This window comes from Salvelinus namaycush, chromosome 16 (assembly GCF_016432855.1).
Source record: "Salvelinus namaycush isolate Seneca chromosome 16, SaNama_1.0, whole genome shotgun sequence".
In the NCBI taxonomy this organism is placed as follows: Eukaryota; Metazoa; Chordata; class Actinopteri; order Salmoniformes; family Salmonidae; genus Salvelinus; species Salvelinus namaycush.
The window spans coordinates 14,651,972-14,675,803 of NC_052322.1; the positions used below are offsets into that span (position 1 = coordinate 14,651,972).

Here is a 23,832-nt window from a genome sequence, read left to right on the forward strand (position 1 = left end):
AGAATAAGGTCCATATATTATTAGCTGCTTTACAAGGACTGAAGCTAAATGGCCTCATATATTCAACCCCAATAACACGTTGCTATGGGAACCCCGGGGTAATGGGTAGGAGTGTTGGGGTAGTAGGGGATTTAAAGAGGCAGGGTGGTATTTTGGGGGTTTCATCGACCACCTTTCCAATTATACTAGCGATGATTAGTCAATCGATGGTTGGAGCAGATATCCTCTCCAGGTTATTAATGGCGCAAAGCAACTACAAGGTTACAAGGAAGTATACAAGTGAAAAGTAAGAAGAACGGGTGAATAGAAGCGACAAGGATCGCCAGAAGGGAGAAAGCCGCATACAGGTCTAGTCCACCCCAGGACGGGAATAGCAGCTTCGTTCTATTACTAGGAGAGCATACTGATTACTCAGAAATCCTGGTAGAGAATCAATAATGAATCATCCTTCATGAACCATACAGGAACTGGCCTGAATAGAGTAAACCAAGAACTGGGTTTGCTTGTGCTGAACATGGGCAATTTGCATTGATTTCTAGACGTGCTTGCTTGGTGAGTTAGATGACGTGGCTAGTGGCTACCAGCCTTCTCCGAGAGTAGGCTGGTCCCGTTCTGTAGCCAACTCTTCTATCGTCGTCATGCCTTGCAACACCGGTCTGGGAGGACAGAACACTGGTAGTGCTGTCTGCAACACCGGTCTGGGAGGACAGAACACTGGTAGTGAGTCTGCAACACCGGTCTGGGAGGACAGAACACTGGTAGCGCTGTCTACATCACCAGACAAGACTAGCTAGAAGGAATGAGAGTCAGATCAGAGTGTGTGATAAAACATTCAGGGGCTATGAGGACGTCCTGGAGCCATAGTAAAAGGGTGGTAAGGGACATGTCATATGCTAGGAGGGGATGGGGTGATTATGGGAAAGACTGTAGCCTATCACGGCTAGCCCGGGGGAAGGAGATGGGGACATGATCGGCATCCTTTCGTTACATTACACACGCAGCGGATGCAGAGTGGGTAGGGAGCAATCAAAAGGGGGAAAAAGTGAGGAGGGAAGGTTAGGAGAAGGTGAGAAACATTTGAAGATGTAGAGATCATAAATTTAACAGACAGACAGACCGGGAGAAAGATCGAGAGAGAGGAGGAGGGATGGGGAAGAGGAGGGGAGGGGGCCAGAGCCCTTTGCTGCTAGGAGGGAACTGATTTGGTTAGAGGACAACACTAAGAGTTGGCAAGTAGCTCTTCAACAAACGAAGGTACCATATACCAGACTGAGGAGGGTCTGCTAGAAGGAATGTGGGGGATACAATGGGGGAAAAGAAATTAACAAGAAAGGGGAGAGCAGAGGAAAAGAAAAAAGGGGCCGACAGGCTAGGTTGGCAGAGGTCATATAGGAGATGTGGGGGTACGTCCCAAATTGCACTCCATTCCCTAGAGGCCTGGTCAAAAGTAGTGCACTACATAGGGAATAGGGTACCATTTGGCCCTATCTTATAGGAGATGTGTTCTAGCCTCTGGCTCTTCATATCTTTTACATTTCTAATTAAAAGCGATAAAGAGTGAGGGAGGCATTAATCCACCAGTGATTTCCCAGTTAAGGTTTTAGAGCAGGCCGTAAACCAGCCAGCCTGGCATCATTGATTTTATAATTAGCTACCGTCACCCTAGACTTGAAATGGGGGGAGTGGAGTGATGGGGGGGGGAAGCGAGGGAGGGGTGGAAGGAGAGAGAACTGCAGGTAAAGAGGAGCAGGAGGGTAAGAACAGAATGCAGAAGTAAAGATGAGACACGTGTAACTAGCAAATTAGCATCAGAAATGTCACGCCCCGAAGGAAGCGGCAGAATTTTTGGAAAAAACATTTATCTTTCATCAAAAGACAGACACATCACACACAATTGATACACATACATGTTTATTTTATTACAGAAACCCACCCACACGAACAGACAGTATATAGTATTACCAATAACAACTTTATATAAGTAAGATGACCTCAACAAACAAACATACACACCAGAAAACCACTGGAGCCTTATTGCAATGAGAGTAGGTAGCTGTCCTGAATAGAAGTTACACTATACACCCACGTAGCTCACAGTAGACATAGACATAGAACTTCCCACAGAAATCTAGAATGACGACTACAAAACCATAGATCTCAGTGCTACGGAACTTTTGGTGCACATACCAGGATGTCAAAATCACCCACCCAGGGTAGCAAACAGATTTGTAGTACTAAACTACACTACCGGTATAGCTCAACAGGTTACAGACTTTCACTATGGCTACAACCCATGTGTGAACAAACTGTTGTCCTATATAGTGGCACCAATACCTCTACCCTTTGGACTAACTCTTCAAACCTTACCACACAGTCGTGATAGATAATACAGTTAAATTGACCTTCAGACAGAAAATCAGGGAAAGAAAAAGAAATGAGTATGAAAAAAAGAGGAAATACAACACACGGTGGTAATGATTATGATAATGATGATAGACGACGTAACATAGACAGGATTAATGACGAGCATCACTGTGTGAAATGAAAATCAACGTTTCGTTCCCAAAAACATCTCCTGTAGCAAAATAACAGGTGCAAGTGCAACCAATTACATGTCGACCAAGCAAAGTTGTCCCTGGCGCATTATTCTTCATTAGCAAGCTTTTAAACCCTAGCTTTAGTATTTTCTTCTTATTACACATATCAACTCTGTAGCTTAAACTAAAACTGGATATAATTTCATTATGATATAACACAAGCTGAGTATTGGTAGAAAATCATGAAAAATGTATTTATTGACCCAGTAGTAATCTATTCCAGGCCAGTCTTCCATGAGCTATAAGAACAACACCCCCAACAAGTACTGCAACGTCAGTATCCATAAATTTGATTATGTTATGATGAAATTCCTTCGTTTACCAATTTGTTCTTTTAGGTACAAATTTAGAATGGCTTCTTCCCTCTGAAGCAGATACTTTCTGTATACCACGTACAGTGAATCTAGTGCATTACTAATGATCTTCTGGGACTTCTAAAGACATATTATTCTTGCTTTAAAACAACACACTGCTTTACGATTGAAATCTGGTATCATGTATGAAAGTATTGCAGTGGCTCTACAGCTACCAGCATGCAGGAGCAAAAGCTTTATGTTGCGGAGGATAGAATATTGGAAGTAAAATATATTGTGCAACAATAAAACATGAGAGAACATCAAAATGTCATTCCTCTTGCCCTAATTAGTAGCAACCACCTTTCAGAAATGTCTCTTCCAGTCAACATTCAACCTGCCCTCCCACTCAACTCAAACTTCCACCCTTTTCAGAAGGGTTTTCAACAGTTCTTCCCCATGTTGGACGCATCTCTATCTTTGAGTGTCCTTTCAACTAGTACTACAACAGCTCTAATGAAGCAAGAATTTAAATGTCTAATAATGAATAACAGAAAATGCTTATTTAATAACATCTCAGGTTTGAATATAAGGAGGAAAAACATTATATGTATCTGTACTTTACAATGATTCTTCGAACAAAGTCTAAGTACGTTTTAATGACTATTATTACAGTAGTCGGAAGTGTTTCAAGTTGTCGCGCCGACGGAAGTGTTCAAATCAACTCTTAGACTTTAAAAGGAGACAGATACATTCACTCAAAATATCTTAATTACAGTGGCTGTCATGATGCCTCATAATAACGGCATCATAAAAATGACATAACACCGGTCATAAAGCTCCCAACATCACTCCTCCTGCAACTGAAATAACCCTGCTATGGAACATGAACTATTAAACATCTAACTAAGACTTAAATGTTAAACGTTTCACGCTTTAGAACGGACACGAGAGGTCGTAACTATGATTTGAGCTGTCACGACCTGTTATGACAGGCATTATGTCATTCTTAGGACCATGTTATGTACAGGTGCAGCAGAACAGCCTAGAAGTCACACATCAAAGAAGAAGTTCATAGAAAATGTAGAAGCAAATTGCATATTAACATCGTTTGTCAGAGGAGAGGTGAGTTGTAGTGTGTGTGTGTGCTTGTGCGCTGAATACTGAATTAAAAGTAAAGAACACACTGACAGTGATGTTGTTGACTTGGTCCTGTATCTCCGCTCTCTACCACTGAGAGGTATTAGCCAGGTCACTGGAAGAGAGGGAAGGGTGTGAACGATCAATCAAAATCAATAATCAATCAAGACCTTTATCGTCCCAATTACATTTGTAGTGGAGTCACGGTACAGCAGAACTGTAGAAAAGGAACACATACGAGAAGGAGGGAGGAAGAAATAGAGAGTGAAAGAGTGGGAGAGAGAGTGCTTTAATGATGCTGAAAATTGGCCTGTGACTCCAGTACTAGCCTGTAGCTAAATCATTGCTATAGCCAGCTGTCAACTTACCTGTCCCCTTGTCCTCCCATCTCTCCCCTCCTTCTCCCTCACTGCCCTCTTCCCTCCCTCACGCTGCCTCCGTCGTACACGCTCCCTTTCTCCTCCTCTCCACACTCAACTTCTTTTACGACCCGATATTCAAAACGTCAATCTCTGAGAGCCATACTCAGCCTGTCATCATAAAAAAACAGCCCTCTGTGTGTGGGTGTGTGAAGCTGCAGTGCATGTACTGCATGAGAGTGTGTGTGTGTGTGTGTGTGGGCACGCAAGTGTGTGTGTGCTTGCATGATACCTGAGGACTGTGTCTGTGGTCTCAGGCAGCAGCAGGGCTGTCTCCTCTCCAGAGCTGTGTCCTCCGCACTGGTCGGTGTTACCCTCCTCCTCCTGCACACACACACACACAGAGAGAGAGGGGGGGGGGGGGGGGGGAGACAGAAAGAGAGAAAGTTAAAGTGAGTGGTGAGGCATACACATGTAATAACCTAGCAATAAGGCCATAATAGGGAAATAAGCCACTGCACAGGCAGCTCTCTAAGTGCCTTTCTGAGATATACAGTTTATCGGTGACAGTTAAATGAGCCGCAGACAGAAGCACTGGAGATAGCTGCATGTGATCAGCTAAGGAAACAGCCTGGCTAATTGTACAAGAATTAGTCGTGTGTGTGTGTGTGTGTGTGTGTGTGTGTGTGTGTGTGTGTGTGTGTGTGTGTGTGTGTGTGTGTGTGTGTGTGTGTGTGTGTGCGCGCATGTGCACGTGCATGTGTAAGAGCATCTGATACCGTCTCTTACCGACTCAGAGCTGTGTGTTAGGGTGTCTCCGCCCGACTGCCTGGGCAACAACAGGGGAGCGGGCTGGCTGATGACGACGCCCCCTCGGGACAGGGACCGGGACATGTCTCTGGGGGAGGAAGGGGGGGTGGAGGGGAGCAGGGAGTCAGGCTGGGCCTGGGGGTCACACAGGCTGTAGTGGGCCAGGGGGCGGGAGGAGGGGGGGGGGCTGCCTGGAGTGTTGGCGGGAGGGCTGCAGGGCCTCAGGGTTCTCATCCTCAGAGTCAGACAGAGGACTGTCACGGAGGCCTGTCAGACACACACAGAGTAGAAAACAACAGTGGTAAGAGATCGTCAGAGCAGGGCCAGGAGTTCTCCCTGACTGGGAAAAGCTCCTGGCTCTCGTCTCCACTTATCTCGTGATTGGTTCAAGTAATCTGAGATCCAAGTCAGTGTAGAACTAGAATATCTTGTTGGGACAGCCCACAGATCAAATGAGCATTGTTGTACATGTCTCTCAGTGCTAGGGTGTCTCCACGGTGTTAGGTGGGTTCCTCCACTCACTGGTGGAGGCGAACACCGCAGCGCTCCACGTGGCCTCTGCCAAAGCCTCCCTCCTCTGTTCCACCTGACCCATGTACTCCATCAGGTCCTGTACAGAGCAGAGCAGGGCCGTCAGAGACTCGTTTACACATAGACAAGTGTTATCCCAAGACAACTAAGGCTCATCACCAAATGGACCCCGGGCCTCTACACCTCTTGACATGTATAGAAATCTATCTTAAGTCTCCGAAGTGGGCAGGGGTTGGCAGTTGATTTAGAAATGTGTCTGTATGTGGAGACTGGGAGAGGGGGAATGGTGGTTGAAGAGATGGAGGTACAAAGGTGGGGGTCTTGCCTGTTGCTCCAGCAGCAGCTGTTCCTTCTCCTTCTGGGCCACCCTCAGACTGGCCTTCAGCTCCTGGAGCTCCCTGCATGTCTCACCCAGCTGCACCTGCAGGGGGCAGTCATCAAAAGAAGGAGTCACACACTTATATATACACAGCCTAACCAGCAGCACAGCACAGGCAATTAAAGAGACGAGCGAACATGACCCAGCATGTTGACAAAAACATGTCTCATTTAACGCTTTTATCCAAAGCGACTTACAGTCATGCGTTCATACATTTTACGTAAGGGTGGCCTCGGCAATTGAACCCCAAAACCATGGGATTGCAAGTGCCATGCTTTACCAACTGAGCCATACAGGACCAACAAGGCTGAGTGGTTTTCAATACTGTATAGCACGACACATGGAATGTCAGCATCCTGAGCCGAGCCATGAGCTTGTGTAGAGAGTTGATTTTGTTTTTTGTATCTATTAATAGCTTGAAATGTTGCTTTGCATGTAGCCTATGGTCTGTGGTACAGTAGGTGTTAGTTTTTACCCGGTTACAGTCCTTCTCTCTTCCCAGCTCCACTTCCACCTTCTCTCTCTCCATCCTCTCCTCCTGAAGCTTCTTCTCTATCCGCTGCGTCTCTCCATTTAGCTTCTCCAGACGCTCTCTGGCCTTCTGCCATGGGGGAGACACACACACCGTTTAACACAAGTCATGCTGCTGGGACATTCTGAAACTTGAATTCAAAGTTCAACAGGAGATACTGAGAAATTCTGTATCGAGAAGACGTGAGGCTTTCCTAGTGGTTGCAACTATCGCATATAGTGGAACAGAAAGATGAGACCTTGCACAAGCATAATTTCCAGCATAGTAATGCAATCTCTAGTTCAAATCTGTGTTGTGTATATTAGTGCGGTACAGTTGTCAGTGAGGGTTCTGTAGAGGTTGGCCTACCTCAATGGAGAGTCACTATCATTGTAAAACGCTTTGACTACTTGAGTAATCCAATTCATGTGATTAAGTCCATCCACACGATGATCCTTGTCATTACCTCAGTGCTGCACTGCAGGCTCTGTCTCTCCAGGGCCCAGTGTGCTCTGCCCTCCCTCAGGGCCAGGCTGGCGTCGGCTAGCTGCAGGGTGAGCTGTGCCGCCTGGAGCCTGGCCTGGTGCAGTTCTGTCTGGCCCTGGTCCCTCTGAGCCACCAGGGCACACAGCTCTCCCTTCAGGCCCTCAGCACAACGCTCGCTGGCCCCCAGACGCTCCCGCAGGCCCCGCATCTCAGCCAGGGCGACCTCGCTCTCCGCCTGATAGGAAAGACAAGAGGAGATGATAGTTCAGCAACAATAACATGGTTTTTGTCAGATGACCGCTGAGGCCACGGGACATTGGAACTTTCCTGTCACATTGTCTTTGACCAACCCTGCCACTCCCTCTCTAACCGCCCATCCATATTTCTCCAGCCAGCAAAGTTTGCCATGGTCGCTAAAATAACCTCAATAGCATGGTTAGACGATGATGGGTGAGAACGAGGGACCGCAGTGGGTACTGCCATTTTCCTGTTGCATTGTGTTTTGTTCAAACCCCTACATCCTTTTATGAACTACCCTCTGTGGGTGGTGCCAGCCTCACCTCTTTCCGCTGTGCCATACTCAGCCTGTATGTGAGGGTGGTGATGGTGTCCCGTAGCTGTAGGGCGTGTGTGTCTCTCTGGGCCAGGGAGCTCCTCAGACCCTGGAACTCAGCAGACAGACTGCGCAGCTCCCCCTCGGTCTGCTCCAGCTTGAGCTGAGGAAGACACATGAATGTAGGAAGAGGAAGTTTGGGATCAGACATGATGGGTGGTTAGTGTTCGGCCCCAAAATGGCTGCTGTGCTTCACCCAGGTAGGATGCTACATGTTGGTAGTGAAACACACCTGGAAAAAGCACTAAATAAATCCAAGCCATTATAGTACCTGCAGAACTTTCCTCTCTTTCTCCTCCTCCCTCCTTTGAACTGCTTGCTTCTTGGCCCTCTCCTTCATCCTACACACAGAGACGGGGTTAGCATTAACCAGAGAACAGCGCAAGATAAACAGGCACGCCGATGGACAAAGAGAGAGATTGAGGTAGATAAGAGGATGGAAAGAGAGAGATCAAAGAGAGAGATTGAGGGAGATAAAGGATAGAAAGAGAGAGATCAAAGCGAGAGGTTGAGTTCCAGGGAGATAGAGAACGTCTCTGACCGCTCCAGCTCAGTCTCTCGTTCCAAAGCCTTCAGTGCCAGGGCTTTAATGTCATCCTCCAGCTCTCTGATTCGCTGTTCGCTGGCTGCTTTCATAGTCAGTATGGAACTCTTCTCTTGAGCCAAGGCCTCCCCTGATGCCTCCACCTCCTGTGATGGGGAGGGAGAGAGAGAGAATCTACATTCTATACAGAGCATGTACAGTATCCTGAGACTCCTTTGTAGATGCTGAAGCACATTTGATCTGTAAATGAACTGCTCCCGTTTTGACATGTAACATAACAGGAGAATGTACATCTGGGGTTGTGATCTTGTCGTTCTACGTCAAATCGCATTTTTACAAAGATAAGTGCTCATGACCAGACACTGGGGCTACTTGGACATGATCAAATCCCCTCGGCACAGACATTAATCCTGTCTTGTAATGTTACTGTACCTCCTGCCTCCTCTCCATCTCTTCCATCCTGTCTCTGCTTTCTCGCAGCTCTTCCTTCAGGTCCGCGATGTTCCTCTCCAGCTCCTCACACCCTCTGTCCCACGCCTCTCTTGCCCTCCTGTACTTCTCCCTCTCTCTCTCCTTCATCCTCTCGGCTGCCTCCCGTGCATGGAGCAGCTCGGCTCGCTCCCGAAGACACTCTTGCAGGCGACTCTGGAGGGAGAGAGAAAACATTACGTGCCTAAAAGATGATCCATTTCCATCCTCTATCTCTTTGTAATTGACTATTGATTCTCACCTCTGCCTATTCATTTCATCAACGTTCATTCACCCTCTCTATAACTGAAAGAGGATATGGACATCCCTCTACAGTACTCTCTCTCTCGCACCTGCACTCCCTTATGCCCACCTGCAGTAGCTCGGCCCTGGGTACGACCAGAAGCATGTCGGTCCCCCCCTCCTCTCCGTGGGCTCCTTCCTCCAGGGTGACCAGGTCCTCCAAAGGCTTAGGGGCGCTGAAGGTAAACTGGGAGCTGGTAGAGCACACCTCTCCCTTCCCATCGACGTACACAAACTGGTACTGCTGGGAACTGGACTTGGGCAGATAGGAGGCTGCAAGAGGGAGGAAGGGAGTGGGAGAGTGAAATGGTCAATGGATTATTGATCTAGATGTATACATGCTTATACTGCTAAAAATGTATTTATGACCATGATTTCAGTTATGATGACATGTACACAGTGGTGTAAAGTACTTAGGTAAAAATACTTTAAAGTACTATTTAAGTAGTTTTTGGGGTATCTGTACTTTACTTTACTATCTATATTTTTTTTGCAACTTTTACTTTAATACATTACTTAAAAAAATAATGTACATTTTCCCTGACACCCAAAAGTACTCATTACATTTTGAATGTTTAGCAGGACAGAAAAATTGTCAAATTCACACACTTAACAAGAGAACATCCCTGTTCATCCCTACTGCCTCTGATCTAGCAGACTCAATAAGTCCGTTTGCACAAGAAAATTGTGCCGTCTGGTTTGCTTAATATAAGGAATTTGAAATTATTGATACTTTTACTTTTGATTCTTCAGTATATTTTTTTTACCAAATACTTTTACTCAAGTAGTATCTTACTGGGTGACTTTCCCTTTTACTTGAGTCATTTTCAATTAAGGTATCTTTACTTTTACTCAAGTACGACTGTTGGGTACTTTTTCCACCCCTGCATACACTATAGATAACCAACCTCCTCTGTGACAAGTGGGCATAATCCTGAATGTGCTTTGACTACATCAGACGCCTGGCTTCTGCATTTAGTCTGTCTCCTCAGTCCTCACCACAGATGATAAATGACAGTGTCAATGATAGCTGTTCATCTCCCTGACACAACTCAATGACACAGCTGCTCTGCTCTGCCTGGCTTTCGGTGGCTATCTGTAGTCACCTCAGCTAGCACTGTCACTGAGAGGACGGAGGACACTTTATACGCAGTATAAAGTCTGCAAGCTACTGTGCTGTAATGTTAAAAGGACGCTTTTCACTCTGTGCTCTCTATTCAGTCCTGACTGCCTTAGTGTAATGTATGGTTGGTTATTCAGTCTGGTCTGGTCTTTGTACCATTGTCTCTCTCATCCTCATTACTCAACCTTCTACTTCTTAAAGGAATTCAATCAGAGCCGAACAAAGACTGATTTAAATTCAAACCGAGAGAGAGAGGGAGAGAGCAGGGGGAGAGAGAGCGAGAGAGAGAAACAATCTGATCGTCTCCTCTCTGTAACACTATGTAACTTATTGAGTCCTGTCTCTGCTTTAAATATCAGTCACGAGCCTATAGTACCCTTCAACAGGGTAATTCAATTTACTGTGTGACCAATCCAAAGTTGGAGCGTTTCCTTACAGACCTTGGCAGAGTATGAATGTTGTGAAATAAAGACAGATACCAGCAGACTGTTGAATGGTCTCACACTTTTAGTGAGTGTGGATATCTATCTTTATTTGATGACCCTGCAAGTTAAGTTAATGAACTTGGGGTGGCAGGTAGCCTAGTGGTTAGAGCATTGGGCCAGTAACCAAAAAGGTTGCTGGATTGAATCCCTGAGCTGACAAGGTAAAAATATGTCATTCTGCCCCTGAACAAGTCAGTTAACCCACTGTTCCCTGGTGGGCTGTCATTGTAAATATGAATTTGTTCTTAACTGGCTTGCCCAGTTAAATAAAGGTTAAATGAAAAAGAAGAATAATGAATGTGTGTACACTACTTTCTGAACAGTGTGAATGTTGACCAGGCACACTTTGTATGAAATAGAGGGAGGGTTGGCACACTTTGTATGAAATAGAGGGAGGGTTCAAAGGTGAGGGACTAGTACCCTGGAAGTTAACACAGCAGTTGACATCTGTGCCCTCCTGGTAGCCTTCTGGGGCCAGGGCCCAACCAAAGGTGTGGTAGTCCTTTACTGACAACCATCCCACCTGAGAGAGTCAGACAAGGGGAGAGAGACAGGGAGACATAAAAAAACACAAAAATATGAATATATTAATTTTAAAAAACAGTTGTGCATTTCACTTGATTTCCACTCCTCGGGGTGGGTTTTACTCATTTATCAGGTTAACCTTATACCTTGAAGAGTCCGACCCAGTCATGGCTGGCCCAGGTATGTTGTGAGCTGATACTGTAGTGGCACTCCACGCGGCTCTGAGGGAAGTAGCTACTACCCACGTTCCTAAACTCCACCCTCCAAGCCTTCTCCATGGCAACACAATAACACTGGTGAGTACCTGTGGGGATACAGGTGTGACAGAGAAAAAATATGTATGTTACAACATTTCATTTGACAACAGCTATAATAATCCCAGGTAGACAGCAAACTTGAGACCTGTGTTTCAAACACTTTCAAATACATTTGATTGTGTTGTTTGGTACAACAGAACCAATAGAGTAGTCACCAAATGATACACTTGAAGTTAAATCAAGCACACCTCAAACAACTTCAACTATTTTAAAGTATTTGACTAATGTGCCCAAGGACCTGTTCAGATGAGCATATGGAGAAGTAGGTGAGAGGTGACTGCTGTGAAACAAACTGCTGAGAGCAAGAGAAAGAGTGAAAGAGAAAGAGTGTGGGGAGTGTTTGTTCAGTGAAAGATGATCTCCTCTCAGTGACCATATGGAGGGCACAGAAAAGCATGGGGGAAGGGCACCCCCACCCCCCTGGGCTAGTACAATCTAGATGACAGTTAAGCCCATAATACATGACCACTAATTCACACACTACATGAAAACAACACTGAGACTATTTATTACAGACATTGCCTTGTTGTTATTGTACACCACTCTATTTTTATTTTACCTTTATTTAACTAGGCAAGTCAGTTAAGAACAAATTCTTATTTACAATTACGGCCTAGGAACAGCAGGTTAACTGCCTTGCTCAGGGGCAAAACGACAGATTTTTACCTTGTCAGTTCAGGGATTCGATCTGGCAACCTTTCGGATACTAGTCCACAAGCTCCCTGCCCACTCTAATCACGTGTCGACATACATATAGGCCTAAGGTTCACTTCTTGTTTAAAAATCAACAGCCACATGGGACTAGTATCCAGGCATTGACACAGTAGCCAACAAAATATACATTTGATATCTTTCACTATTGTACTGGCAGGGATAAATGATGACAGGTGTCAGTCTAAATCCTTGTAATACAATGCAACCTCTAACTAAATTAAGAGCATTGTATTAAACAATTGCATGGCGCATTAGGCCTATATCTAACATATTTGGCTAACATATGCTCCATATTACTGAGATTACAAAAGTGTGAATAGTGAGAACTCTTGAGAAAGTGTATGAGGTAATAACACGTTCATAAACCATGTATAACGCATTAATAAGCACAACACACACAACTTGCAGCCGTTAGTCCACTTGACACGAGCATTAATTCGTGTTCTGTTTATTTTGTTAGAAATGAGCAAAAGCCCACAAACAATACAATCTGTGGTAATAAACGACTTATTCTATTATATAACTAAAATACCTCTAAACGTCAAAAAAAGAATGTTCAAATTACACCGCACGAGATTCGTGTCAAGACAAGGCCCACTAGCCTAGCAGCTGCAGTCTCCAGTGTGCGCAATAATAGACTCCAGTGGAAAAAGAAACCCACGTTGTGTGCTATCCAGTGCGCGACTCCCTTGTTGCGCAAAAGCCAATAATCAGGACCATCGGGACCGTTAACCGATCTCACCGTAGTGTAATGTATTTAAAGAAAAGGTATGCACCATCAACAAATACCTATACCAAATAGGACAATTTGCTCGTTTTCCTTTGTGTTAGTTTCTGCATAGGGAGAACTCTACGCAGATACAGATCGTCAGAGTTTATTTGACTGAGACTCACCTTATTCTGGTCTGTTTGCTCTGCAGATTGTCCAATTGAGCCGTCCCTATTTAGATTAAAGGCAGACAAAGTTCATCCGTGTCAGAAAACGATTCAACGTTTTTTAAAGATGCACAACGATGTCTCTTCGCTCTCAGCTGTTCCACTAACCTACAACAATAACAAAAACACACGCATCACAGTAGTGGTGGGTTTTGCTGAATTGTGGGAACTGTTGTTCTTTATAGCTGGATGAAGCACAGATCTGAAGCTAGAAATTATAGGATGAAAACTACAACCCCCGAACACAGAGGAGACGCTCGAAGGTCGGATACGGGAAATCGCGTTCTGTAATTTGATGATTTTCCGCGTCCATGGCTGGTTCATATTCTTTTCTCGCCGATTGCATTACGCACGCACTCTCATTGGTCATGTCATGGCCTTAATATAAACGGTCCTATTATAAAGCGCGACGTCATCGATGCGCAGCGAAAAACAACTCATCAGGTTTAATATGAATTGCTTTTGATGAAAGCAACGGTAATGCATTGCATTTGCGACAACAACAAAATGTCAAATTGCTGTAATACTGTCTATCATAGCTCCCAATATGGTCTTATTTAGTCCTGTAAAATGAGTAGCCTATGATTTACTTGCCCATCTCCAGGAAAAACAGAAGTCTTAATTCACTCCTGAGTGACACTTGGGCACGGCTTGCATGCCAACATTGGCAGATGAACAAACATGACTAACGTAGGAGAGGTAGTATTACATGACAACACTCCATTTGGAATGAAGTGCTAGCATACTATAATAAGCATTTCTCTCTCCCTCTCTCTCTGTCTCTCTCCCTTTCTCCCTGTTTCTCTTTCTCCCTGGTGTGAACATGTGTTGACAGTATATTCTGCTTATACACTGTCATAGCCTACTTATTAATGTTTATAATGCTTATGTAAATGTTTATAAATATTAGATATACATGTTTGTAAAATAGTGCACCCAGAGTAGCCAAGGCAGATGTATACTCCCCACCTACAACCAGCAACTCAAGAGGGAGCCACCAACACAGAGAATAGTGAGGTGCTGGACAGAGGAGGCAGACTCAATGCTACAGGACTGTTTTGACAATACTGACTGGAATATGTTCAAAGGTTCATCCACCTAGGACTCATCCATAAACATTGAGGAATATACATCGTCAGTCACAGGCTTCTTTAGGAAATGTGTTTTTTATGTTGTACCCACAATAACAATCCGGACATACCCCAACCAAAAACCCTGGATGAACGGAGAAATCCGTACCATGCTGAGAGCCTGTACTGCAGCATTCAATGTCAGCAGAACAAACTCAGATTACTAAATGGCAAGTAACACGTACAATGATAAGCAGATACGAGCTCCGTCAATCCATTAGGTACGTAAAAAGACAATACAGACTCAAACTGGAATTGATGTTCGACTCGCATGTGGAAAGGACTACAGACTATCACAGACTACAAAGGTAAATCCAGCTACCCACCGAAGCCTGCCCCAGACGAGCTTAACACATTGTATGCTCACGTCGAGGCAGCCAATACCAAGCCATCCAGGATGACTCTCGCTGCTCTGGACGACCAGGTGCTTTCCCTCTCCAAGGCTGACATGAGAAAAACTCTAAAAAGCGTGAATACTCACAAAGCCGCCGGCCCAGATGGTATCCTTGGCCGCGTCCTCAAGAGTGTGAGCTGACCAGCTGGATGGTGTCTTCTCGGACATCTTCATCCAGTCCCGGGCTGTAGTCCCCACCTGCTTCAAGGAGACCACCTTCGTCCCAGTGCCCAAGAAAAACAAGGTGACATGCCCAAATGACTATCGCCCCGCCGCACTCACTCCGGTCATCATGAAGTACTTCGAGAGGCTGACATCCCACTCCACTGGACCCTCTCCAATTTGCCTGCCGCTCCATCAGATCCACGGAGGATGGCCTTTCCATCGCTATTCACATGGCCATAACACATCTGGACAAGAGGAACACCTATGTGAGAATGCTGTTCATTGTCTACAGTTCAGCATTCAACACACAGGAGGTTGGTGGCACCTTAATTGGGGAGGACGGTCTCGTGGTAATGGCTAGAACAGAATTAATGGAATGGATCAAATACATCAGACACATGGTTTCCTTGTGTTTGATGTCATGCCATTCACTCCGTTCCAGTCATTATTATCAGCCGTCCTCCCCTCAGCAGCCTACACTGATTCAACACTATTGTTCACTCTATGCTCGACACCAAGCTTAGAGTTCTGGGTTTGTACACCACCCTTTGCAACTGGATACTGTTCTTCCTGAGGGGCAGACCACAGGCTGTGAGGATTGGCGACAACACCTCCTCAACACTGACTCTTAACACAGGGGCCCCCCATAGGTGTGTCCTCAGCCTTCTGCTGTACTCCGTGTTCACCCACGACTGCGTGGCTTTGCACGACCCCAAGTCCATCATCAAGTCTGCGGACGACACCATGGTTGTAGGCCTGATAGCCAACAACAACGAGTTAGCCTATAGGGAGGAGATAAGTGAACTGGTATTTTGGTGCCAGGACAACAACCTCTCCCTCAACGTCAGCAAAACAGAGTTGATTGTTGACTTCAGGAAGCAGATCCACATCAACAGGACTGCAGTAGAGAGAGTCAGACGTTTTAAATTCCCCTGAGGACTTGACATGAACTAACAACACCACCACTCTTGTCAAGAGGGCGCAACAGCGTCTTTACTTCTTAAGGCGGCTGAAGAAATATGGAATGCCAACCAGGTGCTCTTCAAATACTACCGCTGCACCATCGAGAGCATCCTGAAAGGTTGCATCATGGTCTGGTACAAGAATTGCTCCGTCCACAGCCACAAGGCCCTCCAGCGGGGGGTGAAGACGGCCCAGTACAACACTGGGACCCTGGTCCCACACATCCAGGAGATCTACTCACCTTAGCACACATGCACTCACTCACCCACACACCCATACAGATATACACTCACCCACACACCCATACAGATATACACACACCCACACAGACATACAGTGCATTCGGAAAGTATTCAGACCCCTTCTCTTTTTCCACATTTTGTTAGATTACAGCCTTATTCTAAATGTATTAAATAATAGTTTTTTCTCATCAATCTAAGCACAATACCCCATAATGACGAAGTGAAAACAGGTGTTTAGACATTTCTGCAAATTTATTACAAATAAATACAGAAATACCTTATTTACATAAGTATTCAGACCCTTTGCTATGAGACTCAACATTGAGCTCAGGTGTATCCTGTTTCCAGTGATCATCCTTGAGATGTTTCTACAACTTGATTGGAGTCCACCTGTGGTAAATTCAATTGATTGGACATGATTTGGAAAGGCACACACCTGTCTATATAAGATCCCACAGTTGACAGTGCATGTCAGAGCAAAAACCAAGCCATGAGGTCGAAGAAATTCCCCGTAGAACTCCGAGACAGGATTGTGTCGAGGCATATATCTGGGGAAAGGTATCAACAAATTCTGCAGCATTGAAGGTCCACAAGAACACAGTGGAAGAAGTTTGGAACCACCAAGACTCTTCATAGAGCTGGCTGCCTGGCCAAACTGAGAAATTAGGGGAGGAGGTCCTTGGTCAGGGAGGTGACCAAGAACCCGATGGTCACTCTGACAGAGCTCCAGAGTTCCTCTGTGGAGATTGGAGAACCTTCGAGAAGGACAACCATCTCTGCAGCACAGCAACAATCAGGCCTTTATGGTAGAGTGGCCAGAAGGAAGCAAATCCTCAGTAAAAGGCACATGACAGCCCGCTTGGAGTTTGCCAAAAGGCACCTAACAGAGATTCTCTGGTATGATGAACCAAGATTGAACTCTTTGGCCTGAATGCCAAGCGTCACGTCTGGATGAAACCAGGCACTGCTTATCACCTGGCCAATATCATCCCTACTGTGAAACATGGTGGTGGTAGCATCATGCTGTGGGGATGTTTTTCAGCAGCAGGAACTGGGAGACTAGTCAGGATTGAGGGAAAGATGAACAGATCAAAGTATGAAGAGATCCTTAATGAAAATCTGCTCCAGAGTGCTCAGGACTTCAGACTGGGGCAAAGGTTCACCTTCTAACGACCCTAAGCACACAGCCAATGCTGTTATTTGTAATACATTTGCAAACATTTCTAAAAATGTGTTTTTGCTTTGTCATTATGGGGTATTGTGGGTAGATTGATGTGGGGAAAAAACGATTTAATACATTTTAGAGTAAGGCTGTAACGCAACAAAATGTGGAAAAAGTGAAGGGGTCTGAATACTTTCTGAATGCACCAATTATGATTGGTAAATACTGCACAATTTAAACACTTGCCCCTCAAAACACATGTATTTATGCTGCACTTGCCCCCCAAAACACATGTATTTATGCTGCAATAGTTTATGTGTCAGGGGTCTAGGGTCAGTCTGTTATATCTGGAGTATTTCACCTGTCTTATCCGGTGTCTTGTGTGAATTTAAGTATGTTCCCTTTTCTTCTCTCTCTTTCCCTCCCCTCCCGGAGGACCTGAGCCCTAGGACCATGACTCAGGACTACCTGGCCTGATGACTCCTTGCTGTCCCCAGTCCACCTGGTCGGGCTGCTGCTCCAGTTTCAACTGTTTTGCCTGCGGCTATGGAACCCTGACCTGTTCACCGGACGCTCTACCTTGTCCCGGACCTGCTGTTTTCGACTCTCTCTCTAAACCTCACCTGCTGTCTCTAACTCTAAATGCTCGGCTATGAAAAGCCAACTGATTTTTACTCTTGAGGTGCTGACCTTTTGCACCCTCTACAACCACTGTGATTATTACTATTTGACCCTGCTTGTCATCTATGAACGTTTGAACATCTTGGCCATGTACTGTTATAATCTCCACCCGGCACAGCCAGAAGAGGACTGGCCGCCCCTCGGAGCCTGGTTCCTCTCTAGGTTTCTTCCTAGGTTCCTGGGTTTCTGTATAGCACTTTGTGACATCGGCTGATGTAACAAGGGCTTTATAAATAAATGTGATTGATTTATTGATTGAATATTGGACTATAAATTGTGTCTTCCTGTATTATACTTATGCTCAAGTGTTTATTCTATTCTACTGAGCCATTTACTTTATGTTCGTATTCTTATCTTTTCTTATTTCTTATTGTTGTTGCATTGTCATCAAGGAACCTGCAAGTAAGCATTTCATTGGACGGTGTATACCATGTGTATCCCGTACATATGACTAATCAAATGTGAAACTTTAAACTAAAGTAGGCTTGCAAAACGGTCTTCAAGTGCAAAAGGGTTTATTTGCAATGCGGTAATGCATGATGTCCATATGTAAGCTACAGTAAATGATGACAAGACTAAACTCTGTTATTTACAAGAATCCAAAAAGGTCTTACTTGAATAAACTTTTCAAGATAATTTAAAAGCTACATCCAAATGCCGTATGACATGGCAGAGCTCACATGCTACAGGGGGTTCCACAGTTGGTAAATCCATGATGGGAAGTGTGTAAGTGCATACTTTGCGCGAAGGGTGAAGAATTGTGATGGCGCCACGTGGTCCCAGTACAATCTGCTTCAGTAGACACCAGATGGCAGTGTACTTTAACCAAACCTTCTTGAGTGAACGTTCCAGAGCCTCCACTCTTAGTTGATGTAGACACTAGCCAGATGCCTTCACCATGCCTGGCTCAGTCTGTTCTTGCATGTCAGATCTGGAAATTGTCAGCTCACAGCTGGAATGATGGGAAATGTTGATATGTTATATAAAGAAAATGAGCAAATGCGCCGTTCCTCTTTTGCTCTGCCATTTATTGCGTGTTATTTCACTTTAACAAAACACAGTAGGCACATTCAAATGATGTCAGCACATGGTGCCCCTGACTTCATTGTCTTCTGACAGGTGACGTCACTCCTACAAGAACCTGTAATCGTTTTTACCTCCTATTGCTTCTAATTCCACATGAACAACAGCAGCCCACTCGTTAGAGGGTTGGTCGCTTGATATGAACACATTGTAACGATCCAAATAAGGTGGTCATTAGAAGTCCGTTGTTTGCAGACATACAGTGTACTGTATGAGTAGCCTATAAAGAGTGTTAAGATGGGTTTTAACAGAGTGGAGTTGGGTGTCACACACACACACACACAAACACACAAAGAAGAGCTACAGTAAGTGATCACTATCTCTTTGCCACACCCTCCTTTCCTCTCCTCCGCCTTCACCCCCTCTCCAACTCTTTTTTTATTGATTTCTTTTTATAGAATCAATATTGAGAAGTTGTGTGGATGCCCGGGTAGAGAAGTGTTGCCTGGTGTTGATTTGGCTTTTTTTTCAGTATAAAGACTAACCTGGTCAAGGGTATCCTGGTTGTTTTATTGCAGCAACCCAACATATCACAACATGACCACTGGGATGTTATTTTGGTAGTACACTGTCTAGTGTCTACTGCTGGCCCGGACTGGTAAGAGATGGTCGTTGGATGTACAGTATCTCAAGACGTTAGAAAGTACTTACAGGCTGTAGTTCATGTCTCAGTCTGGGTGACTTGACTGTCTCGCTCAAAGGGAGCGGCAGGCGTCAAATCAAATCAAGTGCAGTGGTCGCTTACGCATATCTTGAGGATTTGAGATATGCAGCAGCTGCAAAGGTCTTGCAACCTTTTTTAGCCTACTTCTGCAGCTGATGTATTTTGAGCAGCAGTGGATGACTGACTAGATGACAGAATATTTAGAACATATTCAAACCTGGGCGACTCCACAATGGAGAGCTTTAGACAGACAAGGGCAGCAGTTAAATAATAAAAATCAGTGGGGGGGGGGGAGTCAGGGCGTAACCAATAAGGGTTATATAATAATTTAGTTGAGCAAAGGCACTGGAAGGGTAGAGGACAAAGAAAGGAGGATAGGAGAGAGTAAGTGACTGAAAGGAGGGCAGAACAGGGGAAGGGAGGGAGGATGGCGGTGGAGGAAAGGAGGAGCAAAGGACAGGATAAGTGATAGACAGAGCCACTGAGATGAGAGCAAAACAAGGGGAGGGAGTGGGAGGTGGAGGAGAGGAGAGGAGTGGGGGATGGACGGACAGTGGGCGGGTGGGTATTTAGTATGCACGGCCGAGCTGCCCCATCTGCCTAGCGCAGCAGCCCTACATCGTATAACTGTCCCGCGGCCTCCCAGACACATAAAGAATGCCTCACATTTGATGTAATTCCGCAAAATTAATGACAGCTTTACTTCACTATGGGCCGTGAGGGAATGATTAGTGTTTGATCGGCCATCTGATCAGACACCGGCCATGCCTGAGCGGAGCTGGAAGTGAGGAAGATGGAAGAGGGGAAACACACGTGAGATGCCGCTGGCAATGACACACAGACACACACACACGCCAACACCTCCCCTGTACCCCTGAGTTCCTAGGACTGGCTCCCCCTCCAACACTGACTGGCACAGAACCACCACCTCATTACACTACACACCCACATACAGGACAGGACAATCCCCAAGTCCCCTCTCTCTCACACCCTGCTCTGCTGTGGTCCCTCTGATCCAAATAAACACCCACTGAATGGCAGGAGGAGGCAGCTAGGATGCAGCTCCCACAGGCATAGTGATTGGGGGCCCTCTCTGCAGTTTTTATATCACTCTAGACGGGCTGTGCTTTGGCTGCCCTGCGCTGCGCTGCAGTATTTCAAGGCAAAGTGGGCCGACAGGCAGCAGGCATTCAATATAGACAAGCCTAAGGTCGGACTCTGGCCCCTTTAACAAGATATGCTTTATTGCAGTTGTGATTGGAATTGGGTATTCGTTTTTAAAAGAGATGGGGAACGGATTGGGAATTTGAGAGGAGAAAATTGATAACCCTCCGAAACGAAATTCCTTCTCTTCCCTTCCTTTATTCCTCCCCTCCCCCATCCTCCCTCCTCCCCTTCTCCTGGGCTGCCTGCTTTTACAAGCGAACGGGGCATTTCGTTTTACAAGTGAGCCCGGTGCATCTCGGTGTGCTAGGGGCATTAAAACCAAAGCCATCTTATCTGTGCAGAGCGTCAGAGGCTCTACATTAGAATGCTGTTGTGTCCAGCCACTAGGCTCGTCTGGGCTTTTATGTAATGTGGTGCAGTCAGAAATCCAGTGGATAATTCCACTGAGCTCATAGATAAACTAGTGATTGAGAGTGTGGGGTGGTGGTTGGTTGGAGGAACGTTGTAGGTAGGGTTAGAACTGGGGGATGGGTGGTGGCGGTGACAACATAGCAAGGCCAACATTTAGTGACATGATGTACACTATAGTATTTCAATTAAATAAACAAACTTTTTTTCTATCCTACTGATTGTGAAGTAGACATTTGGTTTTGGAAAGTCATTGTTATTCGTGTCTATTCTGAATTCCAAATGGCTAAGTTAATTTCCCATCTGACTATAGGGCTCAGTCCAGACTCCGACCAGGCATTGAAGGGCCTGAGCTATGCCAGCACAGATTGGTGGACAGATCGGCGTTCCAACTCTGTGATTGGATATAGCTTTGGAATATTCCAAATGGTTGTCCATTATAATAAATGACTGTGGAAAAAGACCACTGGAGATAATAAAAATGGCAATCCCTTCTCGCATCTGTTTTGATGCTGCCTGGGCCGACAACATTTCCGCTCTACTTCAATTCTCTTCTTGTTCATTATCCTCTTTTTAAAATGTTACATTGCTGACATCCTTCTTTTCCATTTTTGCGTGCCCTGCTATCACTCTCTCTTTCCATAATGGTTGTATGTCTTTCATTTAAACCTCTCCCTCTTCCCCTCTCCCCTCTCTCTCGCTCCACTTTCCCCTTCTCCTCCACCTCTCTCTTCTTTTCTTTCCTTCTCATTTTATATTTTTGGCTGAGCCGAAGACCTTTTCTCAGCGCAGTGACCTTTCTGGTTTTAAATTAAGCCCCACTGCGGCATGTCTCTCTTCATAGACCGCCGGTTACGAGCCTTCAGAGGACCGCAAAAAAAAATAAAAAAACGATTCTGATGAAATGGCCCCTTTAAAAAGCTCTTCCAAATTCCTTTTACATTTTTCTTCCCATCTTCCCCTCCTTCCTCCCTCCCCTCCCTCTCATTAATATTCACACTAATGAGGAGTGTCCTAAAGAGCAAGCTTCGGAAAATGTGAGATGCACACACACACACACAGGCGCCCACACACAAACACACACGTGCGCACACAAACACGTTGACACACACACCGCTGCTTATTACTGATGGATTTGAAGAGATTTATTAAAAGTGGGCAACCAAAGACAGTTGCTTGATTGGTTGTTTTCCTAGAAAGAGGCCTTTTTTTAGACCTAGTAGCAGCCTTTTAGATTAGACCACGGTTCAAATCAATACAGCCCCCTTGTCTACCTTCGTCGTGCACTATCCACTGTATACATAGTGTGTAGGATGATTTGGGATGTCAATGAGGTGATGCATTAATTCACATTTCTTTGCCATACAGATCCACTCTAAATCCCAGCTGCTGCGGACGGAGAGGTGCGTTATATGGACCTTGTATGGGCCTGTAGTCCCATTGTTCTTTTGTATGCAACAACAACATGTTCCTGACTTTGTTTTGGAAAATGGGAACTATCTAGATGTGTCTCAGTTAGCCAAATTGTGCTACAGAGAAATAGCTCTCAATTTCATCGAAACTACATGGAGCTATGCTGTGCTGTGTCCATTTATCCAGAGCTGCTATCAAGGCATACATGGTCATTACACCTCTATAAAACCCTGTTGGTCTGAGAATGCAACGGCAATTACAGGGAATGATTAGAGCAATTAAGTTCTAGAAGGAGGGCTGAGGGCAGGGATGGAGCCTTTACCCGCTACCCTCATGGGGAGAGTAGCCTGTGTGTGTGTGTGTGTGTGTGTGTGTGTGTGTGTGTGTGTGTGTGTGTGTGTGTGTGTGTGTGTGTGTGTGTGTGTGTGTGTGTGTGTGTGTGTGTGTGTGTGTGTGTGTGTGTGTGTGTGTGTGTGTGTACACTACCTACCTTGTTCATCCACTCAACTTTCTCCACATCCAGAAAGTTGACCTGCAGAGAAAGCGAGAAAGTGATTGTTTAGATTTGAACTTTGAACTGCCTTTAAACAATATAGCAGAAGAGTGTAACCTGGGTAGGAATGTGTGGAGCTCGTGAAATGGCTAAAGATTGACTTGAGACAGTAAAATTAAGATGTGTGTGTCTTTTAGGCCATTGCCAATGTTTTAAAATATAACGAACCACAGACCGCCCTAAACCACACACTCCAAAGCAAAACCACAGTCACAAGACCTTCAGAAGATCACACTGATCAAGTGTGTGTGTGTGTGTGTGTGTGTGTGTGTGTGTGTGTGTGTGTGTGTGTGTGTGTGTGTGTGTGTGTGTGTGTGTGTGTGTGTGTGTGTGTGTGTGTGTGTGTGTGTGTGTGTGTGTGTGTGTGTGTGTGTGTTCAGGCACCCCTGCCTGCAGTGTAGGGGCCAAGTCCTCAGCAGGAGCTCAATTACAGCTGCAATATGCAGTACCAGTCAAAAGTTTGGACACACCTACTCATTCCAGGGCTTTTCTTAATTTTTTTTACTATTTTCTACATTGTAGAATAAAACTATGAAATAACACATAGGGAATCATGTATTAACTAAAAAAAGTGTTAAACAAATCAAAATATATTTTATATTTGAGATTCTTCAAAGTAGCCACCCTTTTCCTTGATGACAGTTTGGCACACTCTTAGAATTCTCTCAACCAG

The 23,832-nt window shown here is 45.2% G+C and overlaps 1 protein-coding gene across 1 annotated transcript; it reads right to left on the reverse strand.

The window, feature by feature from the left end:
* Nucleotides 1–1,894: 1,894 nt before the first annotated feature.
* LOC120061039 (calcium-binding and coiled-coil domain-containing protein 1-like) lies at nucleotides 1,895–13,267 on the reverse strand. Its single transcript, XM_039010536.1, is given in 16 exon segments — nucleotides 1,895–4,145; nucleotides 4,682–4,773; nucleotides 5,179–5,376; nucleotides 5,378–5,466; nucleotides 5,722–5,809; nucleotides 6,056–6,151; nucleotides 6,585–6,710; nucleotides 7,087–7,341; nucleotides 7,667–7,822; nucleotides 7,991–8,060; nucleotides 8,261–8,409; nucleotides 8,696–8,908; nucleotides 9,105–9,307; nucleotides 11,063–11,165; nucleotides 11,314–11,471; nucleotides 13,093–13,267. Coding segments are annotated over 15 exon segments (1,998 nt in total). The 5' UTR covers nucleotides 11,446–11,471; nucleotides 13,093–13,267; the 3' UTR covers nucleotides 1,895–4,117.
* Between the last annotated feature and the right edge of the window lie 10,565 nt (nucleotides 13,268–23,832).